Below are 9307 nucleotides of genomic sequence, written 5' to 3'. Positions count from 1 at the left end.
ATAGGTCCTTAGGGCAATCAACAAGGAAAAAAAAATGTAACAAATTAAATTGCCTCTAGTCGAGCAGCGTCAACAAATGCACGGGTGGCCAAAGGAATGCTAAACCACCTGTGGTCCATGTTCGGTGACAAAACGGAGAACACATGTAGAGATGAAGCTCCGTGATGAAGAAGATAGGTAGAGATGAATCTTCAATGATGAAACGACAAACACATGTAGATATGAAGCTCTAAGAAATTTTGAAATGGGGAACACAGGTAGAGATGAAGCTACGGTGATGAGAGATGAAGCTCCAGTAATGAAACGACTTTGAGAAATTTTCAAATGGGAAAGACTCTGTAGCTTCGGTGAAGAGAGTTGAAATTCCAACGATGAAACAATTTTGAGAAATTAGCTCTGGTGATGAGAGATGAAGCTCCGGTGATTAGTGGCTCTGAAAAATGCGGAAGACACTGTAGCTTCGAAATGGGGAAGATGCTGTAGATCCGGTGATGGGAGATGAAGATTCGACGATAAGTTTTGTTAGCTATGAGAGGTGAAGCTACGATGATTAACGGCTTTAAAAAATGGGGCAGACGTTGTAGTTTCAAGATGGGTTGGACGCTGTAGGTTCGAAATGAGGAAGACGATTAACATTTCATAAAGGGGTATTACGGGTATTAACATTTCACAAATCCCGTGCATCACACGGGTTTCCGCTTGTACATCTAATAAAAATACTGAAGCCCTAGGCAGGGCCTAGACATTGCAACAGCCGGTAGAAGAGAGAAATTGTTAGGATTCATCATTAAAGGAAGCCCCATCGTAAGTTTGGATCTGTGTGAGAGACGGAGAAATGTTTCTGGGAGGATTTCCCAGGAAGCCTGACAAGGCCACGGCACTGAAGCAGCTAAGGATACATGTGATGATGTTTGGGATATGGGTGGCCGTGGTCCGAGCCACGCCTTACATTCTTCACTATCTTTGCGAAGAGAAAGAGGAACTTAAGCTCGATCTCTGATACTTCTGTCCACGGTTGAGGAGGTAAGGGGGAAGAAAATAGAAATAAGCCACACCTTATTTTTCTTTTGCTCTTTCTTTATCTCCTTTCAGTCTTTTAGATCTACGATCATTGGCAGTTTACTTTATATTTAGATAACAACAATTTGACGAATTGCATTTAATCCAATGAAAATATGGATTGCTCTTACTTTCTTTTTTATCAGTGACTTACTTTCTAGTTTGTACAAGAGATTAGGTAAAGGAATCGAAAAATTGCAATAGTAGTTTTGGTTTGTTCTCTACATTTTGTTTGGGCTTTCTTAAAGAACCTCTTTACTCACTTGGCACTCTGGGAGATATATGCATATAGCTATGATTTTGGAACTTATTTACTCACTTCTCTACATTTTGTTTGCGGCAATCAAACAACTGTTCGTGTGGTAATGATTTTGGAAGTCATGTCATCTCCTTCTTCCGTTCTTTTTATTTATGAACAATAGACAGGGTCTGTGTTAATGGAATTAAAGCATCAGCTTGGGAAGCTAACATCTTGTTACAGCCCATCTCCTGCATCCATATTGTTGAATGAGTCACAGAGTTAGGATTTTTGTATCATGTATGGACTTGTTTATTTCTTCATCTTATTTCATTCTCTTTTTTTCTTTCCTTTTGAACTGGGATGGACCTAAAGTGTTAATCCCCTGTCAAATTAGTTACATCCTTTCTTATTTAGAGAGCATTCATTTTGGTCATTATCCATGTTGTCAGTTATTTCTGCATTCTGTTCATATGGATTTTAGGAGCCACGTGGGAGACCTTATCATGAGTTGCTATGCTTTGGGTAGAAATGGTATCTTCGTAAGAGCTAAGCTTCTTTCTTTATTGCAAGACTGAAGGTAGCTTTCCCATCAGGCTGGTTGAATCTTTTGGTACAGGGAGCTTACCAGGTGTTGTTTAGGTGGATCAAGGGAAGTTCTGAATGTCCCTCGAAGGGATGTGAATGGGTTGGGTTGCATATGGATTTCCTTCAACCCAATCCCAGTCCTAAATAACCCGCTACTGAATCTGCACAGACCTCTTAATGAAATAGAATCATTTAACCCATCCTAAACCCTGTAAGGTCCTACCTGAGGTGGGCCCACCCTGTATTGTGAACCTTATCAATGTCACTTATTATTAGAAGTTTCATGAATATGCTTTTGAATTTGCCATAAATATTTTTCTGCTGTTGTTGATTCATGAAAGTTTCACCTAAACTCTAAAGGAGAAAAAAGGCATTGTTCAATTCTTCTGCCAAGAGAAGGAGAAGGGAGGGAAGGTCACATGACTTAAACAGCTATGTGACCTCTCTATATGCAGGGGTGTGATGACCAAAGGGTTAGGGTTAGCAAAATCCAAACTGACCTGAAACTGATGTAGGTTAGATGACTCAAACCTGACACTATGATTGACTGAGGTTGCCCTGAACTGATCCGCTAGGGTTGATTGGATCAAGGAAGGTTTACTGTATAAAGCCAACTCATTGACCTCCCTAGTCATTGTCTCCTTGCCATCAGATTAGAATCAAAGGCCTTCATATTTAGGATGCTTATAGGATGAAAAGTTCACTTGGACATGCACATCTATCAATGACCTTGTAGACTCTCTAACTAGGGAGGGGCGGGGAGGTCTGAGATGGTTTGAAGGGCTTTGATCCTGAGGGCACAACTTTGAACCTCACTAGTATGCTACAGCATATATAATGTTTGACAGCTTAATCTGCATTTCTACTCCTCAATCCCTTCCTAGGTCTGTTTGTATTTCTCTTCTTCTTCCATTTGATTATTGTTGCTAATTAAAAAATAACCTGAGATCATAGTTTTCAAGGCACCAAGGTGAGGCTAGGCGACAAGGGGTGCCTTGTCGCCTAGTTGCCTAGGCGAAGGATTTTTTAAGTAAAAAAATACATATCCTAGGGTAGTTCCCTAGGTTCATAACCATCTTTCCTTAATAACTATCCATAATTTTCATAAGAAAATTATAAACTTCATGTTTAAGTCTAGAAAATCAACATATTTATGAGAAGAAAAAGAAGAAAGAACAGAAAATTCAAAAAATATGGGGACTGAACCCCTAATTTTGTTATTGGAAAAGAAGAAAAGAAAAGTGGAGGAAGATATGTGTTGATTAGACAAAGTTTTAAGTTTTTCCCTTTTTGGTTCAGATTCTGAAGTCCTTGAGGGTTCAATACAGCAGTTAGCAATGTTTGTGTTGATTAACCCCTAACAAATAAGAAAATAATAAAAATAAATTAGTTTATAAACACAAAAAATGAATATTTTGTTTAGTAATGTCTATTTTATAATTATAATCTCAAAAAAGTAACAATATAAAAGTATTTTATAAGACAATATACAAACTGCTTGGCAACGGGGCAAGGCGAACCTCCAAGGGTACCTTGTTGCCTAGGCGTCACCTTGACAACTATGCCTGAGATATTTCAGCAGTGATTATGTGTGATTGAGGGAGGTCAGTAGTATGCTCCAGCATATATCATGCTTGCTAGCTTAGTCTGCATTTCTGCTTCTCAATTTGTTGAAGCTCAAACAGCCCCAGAGGAGGTTATTTCGAGCCCAGTAGCAGGCGCAAAGCAACCTCCCATCACTCAGTACTTCACTATAAGACAAAGACATGAGCTTGCCGCATCGATAGATTCTCCAAAGTTAGTAACACTGCCACAAAGGGATATTTTCTCTATGATTGCATTGGTAGGCCAGCTATATAAGGCCTTGGTCTTATAAGAAGTGGAATCAATGAATGGATACCTGTTTTCCCTCTCTCTCTCTGTTATTTCCTTCTTCCCCACTCCTATTCTTCCATCTTTCCACTTCAAGAGGTTAAGCCACCCTTTAAGGGGCTTCCACGGTGAATGGTTCTCATAATTTTTGGTATCAGAGTTGTAGACTACAGGATGCCGCAGACCTGTTCTGCAATAGGGGTGCCTAAAGTGAGGTTAGACTTCAGAAGTGTTCCCTGAACTAAAAGAACTCATAGTGCTGGTTTTTGGCCTCGCTTCATAACAGCAGACCAATAATCCAGTCACAGGGAAGGAGAGGCAGAAGTATTTGCTTACAGTGATCCAAGGATGGGGCCCATCCTGCCGGGGAGGTCACTAAGATTGATTTTCCTAACTATTTTGGCGGAGATCCCGTTCCCTGGATTAGTAGAGCAGAATCGTACTTCGAGTACCACGAAACTCTAGCCCACCAACGTGTACCCATCGCCTCGATCCATCTAGACGCGGATACAATTCTCTGGTTCTAGTGGTACCACCAGAATCATTCACAGGTCACCATAGTTTTCAAGGCACCAAGGCAAGGCTAGGCGATAGGGGGCGCCTTGTTGCCTAGTCGCCTAGGCAATGTATTTTTTTTGAAGTAAAAACATGTATCCTAGCTCGGCCTGGAAGTGAAGGCACTCCAATCGGCAACAATCATGGCTATGCCTTGTTTGCAAGAGGAAAGGATAGATATAGCCTTTGTCGAACTAGCAAGCAGCTTAAACTAATTTGGAAGACTCCACCCCTGTTCGACCTGCCACCTTCGAAACCAACAATGGACCCTCATAAGCCCATGATTGCCGTGGCCCACTATGCCCTTTAAGCGCCTATCTTGGGATGAAATGCAAGCTCTTCAAGCACCGATCCACAAAATGGGGTGCTGATTTAATGAAATTGCACTTACATGCTGAGATGAAGTGTGGTTGGCATAACACTTTTTGTGTCAGTTGATAGACTTGGAGTGGATCTAGGCAAGAAGAGATAGTGTGATTGGCTGAGATTAACAACAAAGATGAAGAGTGGTCGTGTGGAGGTAGAGAAGATTGGTAGATTGGAAGAGTGGTCATGTTGAAGGCAAGTCTAGTTGGTAGGTTTGTTGGCACAGAGTTGGACGTTGAGAAGGTTGAAGCATGGGCAAGGTTGCAGTGGGGAGAAGAGAGGATCATGGGAGTTAGACAGCTAAACGATGGCCTATTTCTCTTCATGTTCTATAGGAGAGAGTGGACAGAGAGGTGGTAGAAGAGGAAACTGATAAACGGAGGATTTGGAACTTTGGCTTGGGTGGTGGTTTCCGGTAGTAGGGGCGTTGAGAGAAGAAGGGAGGAGGAGAAAAGCAATGTGGGTTGCAGTGTATGGGATCCCACTACATGTCTGGAGCATCGTTACATTTGAAGAAATTGGAAAAGCTTGTGGTGGTCTCAAATTTGACGATAGGAATGGGACTTGGAATCAATTGGACTCTTCTAGGCTGTTGGTAGAAGTGTGGGATGTTTTGGACTTACTGAAAGAGATAGAGTTGCTTTTTGTTGGGGAGAAATACAATATGAGATTAGTTATAGAGGGAGAGGATGGCACTTTTTTTGCGTAGATGCAGGGGGATAATTGGAAAGGAGAATAGTTTCTGGGAAAGGAAGACGAACAGTTAATCAAAGGAGGAAGATGATTGTGAGGTGAATGATGGGAAGGACAGTTATGAACTTTCAGATGGAGAGAGGTTTAGATTTAAACAGGAAAGGAAATGTGGAGAAAGATAAGAAGGTGGGGGAGCTCGGTTCGCATGTGGTAGTAGGGATGCAAATGGATCAGATCAGATTTGAATCAGGCTATATCCAAATCCAATTCGAAGATCCGATTGGATCTCATAAGTATGGATTCAAATTCGTATATGGTGAAGAAGTTGGATTTTTGGATCTAATTTGATATGATTTAAATTTCTAAAAAATTAATAAATTATTAAGAGAAAAAAAGTACTGCTTTAAAAAAAAAAGAAAAATAAAAAAATACAAGTATCTTTTCCTCTACTTTCATCATATATATATATATATGCATGTCTTTTATAAAAAGTAATTAATATAACAAATTCACAAAAATGTAATATAAGTAATATATTTATAAATAAATAAATAACATATATGTGTTCTATATTTTTATATAAATAATAAATAACATATATATATGTGTATGTATCGGATGGATCGGATAGGGGACAATTCGAATCCGATCCGATTCCTGATTGGATCCTATTTCCTGATCTGATACGAAGATCCAAACAAGGGAGATCCGAATCTGATAAAATAGGATTGGATCTCAGATTGGATTGGATTCAAGTCTGTTCCATTTGCACCCCTACGTGGTAGAAGAAGTTTAGAGGGATACAGGTGGCAGGAGGAATTAGCTTCATATCTCCTATAGGTGGGGCTCACAAAAGGGGGAAGTTGGTGAAAATAAGGGTAAAGAAAGGGAGGGGCATTGTTGGTAAAAAGGTAGTTTAAGAGGGCTTTCTTGAAAAATATTTCAAAAGGTAAGGACCAAAAGGATGTTTGGGTTTGGATGGTTGCTAAATATGCAGAAGGCAAAAGGACAACGGAGTTTCAGTGAAGGAGAGGAAATGGGGACCTTGTAAGAGCTTCAAGTGCCACCCAAGTTGCTTTATCGCTTGAAGAGGAGGGAGCTCACCATGAGGCTAGCGGGCAGGGTTTGAAGTTGGGATAGGAAGGGAGCCTAGGGACTGAGTTTTGTCGGGGGAAGTCAAAGCTTGATGTTTCCCAGCAGGCGACTATAGTTTCCTTTGCTTCGACAGTTTTCTCAGAGGGGAAGAACATAGGACCTCAGTCCCATTGATTTGTTTTCCAAAGGATAGGGAATGAGTTACTGGTGGTGTTTTTGAGTTTAGCGACAAGCGGATTGACCAAGAGGTAAGCACCCCTCTCTCGAATGTTGGCCGAAGGTTTGAACACAAGTCAAAGGAGGGACAGGGAAAGGAACTTGGGGAAGAGCTCCCAGGGGTCCAAAAAAAGGCCGATTGGGGAGTTAGGAGGGAGTGAGAGAAAAGAAAAGGTATACAAGAGAAAAAAGAGAGTTCTTGATTCTTCTCAGGGGGTGGAAGGAGTAGAAGGAAGGTAGGACGAGAAGGGTGTTTGGAGGGGAAGAGAGGGGAAAGACAGGAAGAGGGGGAGGTCAGAGAGGGGACATTCTAGGATTAAGATCTTGTCTGAAATGGTGTTGAAATTGATAAGCTGGTAGAGAGGGAGGTCTCTGTCAGCAAATACATGGGGTTGTTTTTCTGGAGGGGGGAGAGAATTTACAAGGAACACCTTTGAAGGCATCGAGAAAATTAGGAGGGAAGAAAACAAATAGAGAAAATGAAAAATGTAGGAAGGACAAGGAGTGGGACGAAGTGGGGGGAAGAGGAAGAAGCGGGTGAGGACTAAAGGTAAGTCTTTTTCTCTACCATTGTCAGGGAAGAAGAGCAGAATGCAGGTGATCAGCTGGAACATAAGGGGTCTCAGAGGTAAGGAAAGAAGGGTGACAATGAGAAATTTAGTAAGGAAAAGAGTCCTACAGTTGTGCTGCTGCAGGAGACGAAAGTGTAATCTTTTAGACTGGGCTTGAAAGAGGAAACTTGGGGAAGGAACAGTGTTGGGGGAGAATTTTTGGAATTTCTTGAGTTACAGACTTGTAATCTCGACCATTTCTGTATTTCTTGATTTTTGTGGTGTAGTGTAATCGGCATGTGTGCTAGGCAGTGTGTTAAAAGCACAAGGGCCAATTTACGCCTGAGGCGCAAGGCGCAAGGCGAGGCGTGTAAAACCCACAATCTCTTTTTTTCCTTAATTGCATTGCTTCAAGTAGTTAATGTGATGTAAAACATATTGCATTCTTGATTCTATGAGTCGCCTTTGTACCACGCCCCTAGAGGCAAGCCCTAACAAGTCTATGTTAGGGTCTGAAATTCTTATTTCTCACATAAAAAATATTGGTTTTATAACTTTCATTGCTTTTTAAGAAGATATTTATTGCACTGAATGAATGAGCAAAAAGCAAAAAATGCAAAATTTTAAAAAGTTGCATGTCTGGGCTGAGGCGCAAGGCACATCAGGCGCACTAGGTGTGCGCCTGATGAAAGGGGTGTTTCTAGGACCTGGGCGAGGCTTATACCCCAAAATGCGCCACACCTCACTGGTGCTAGGATGCGGTTGGGTGCTATCTTAACACCCCCAGGTTGTATGGCTTTTTATTTTAATGAAATCTTTTATTCTGACTCTTCATAAAAAAAATTGAAGCCCAAACAGCTTGAGGACAAGGTCATACCTGAAGCCAAGGTAGAATGGGCTGGGCTTTCTCCAGAGGATGCCTCCTGGGAGCCCTATCTTAAGACTGAATGAGTGGTTTCTAAACCTGGACCTTGAAGGCAAGGTCAATGTTAAGGGGGGAGGAATTCTTGAAGCCCAAACAGCCCCAAAGGAGGTTATTTCGAGCCCGGTAGCAGGCGCAAAGCATGCTCCCATCGCTCAGCACTTCATTAGAAGGCAAAGAGGCTAGCTTGCCATGTCGACGGATTCTCCATCAGAGTTAGTTACACTGCCACAAGGAGATATTTTCTCCATGATTGCATCGGTAGGCCAGTTATATAAGGCCCCAATCGTGTAATAACTTATAAGTGGAATCAGTGAATGAATACATGCCTTTGGCCCTATGTGCTAATTACAGACTGTTGAACCCGTCCATATACCAGATTAAGATGTCTAAGCCATTGGTTTTATCTATAGGTATTGGAGGATTTATATTTTATACAAATACTATTAATATCTATGAAAGCTTTACTTTTACTACATGCTACTACCCACTTTTGTAATTTTCTGCTGAATTATATTTTAAAATTTTGCAGTGGACCTGGGAGAGAAAGGATCAAAGTGAAGAAGAGGAAAAGGAGCTTGTAGGGTCTTTTTATCTTTCTTTTTCTTTTTATTTGGTAATCTGTAACGGACTGTTCAACCAAATGCCTTTTTAATCCTAATGTTGGAGAAAAATCGTTTATTGAGGTTTTCGTGTATTTTATGATTTACTTTTTGGTATTAGATAGCCTAAAAGAATGCCATGATACATGTCATACACCTTAGAACATATGAAGATCTATTATATACTACATATTAGTTACATATGCTGTTTTGCCTGCTTGGATGCATTTAGGGATTTCTATTTCAGACAATACCAGGGAGCCACAACGTTTTCGATTATGTTGTTATGCATGGCCAATCAGTTGGCTGACAGCAGTTAGAGAAGAAATGGAGTACTTATGGTCATTCAGTATACTTTGTTTATTGTTGTGGTAGAAGCCTCATATGGTTCAAATATATATCATATTTTTTGGAAAAAAAAAGCACCCGAGAGACAACTTTGTTAAAAGCAAGAAAAACAAAAGCCCATTAGCCGGGAAGCAACTGCTCAAAAGTTCGGACCAGGAAAGGCATATCAGTTGGGAGATGAAGTTACAGAACGCACCACAAG

The 9307-nt window shown here is 40.8% G+C and overlaps 1 protein-coding gene across 1 annotated transcript; it reads left to right on the top strand.

Moving 5' to 3' along the window:
• Positions 1-744: 744 nt before the first annotated feature.
• LOC148849172 (mitochondrial import receptor subunit TOM6 homolog) lies at positions 745-8840 on the top strand. Its single transcript, XM_088949607.1, has 2 exons — positions 745-1023; positions 8688-8840. The coding sequence occupies exon 1, from the start codon at positions 836-838 to the stop codon at positions 998-1000; it is 165 nt and encodes a 54-aa protein (XP_088805733.1). The 5' UTR covers positions 745-835; the 3' UTR covers positions 1001-1023; positions 8688-8840.
• The last annotated feature ends 467 nt before the right edge of the window (positions 8841-9307 follow it).

This window comes from Nelumbo lutea, chromosome 6 (assembly GCF_056320005.1).
Source record: "Nelumbo lutea isolate HS-2025 chromosome 6, American lotus-T2T, whole genome shotgun sequence".
In the NCBI taxonomy this organism is placed as follows: domain Eukaryota; kingdom Viridiplantae; phylum Streptophyta; class Magnoliopsida; order Proteales; family Nelumbonaceae; genus Nelumbo; species Nelumbo lutea.
The sequence above is the reverse complement of the archived record's forward strand: the minus strand, read 5'-3'. Positions and strand labels throughout refer to the sequence as shown.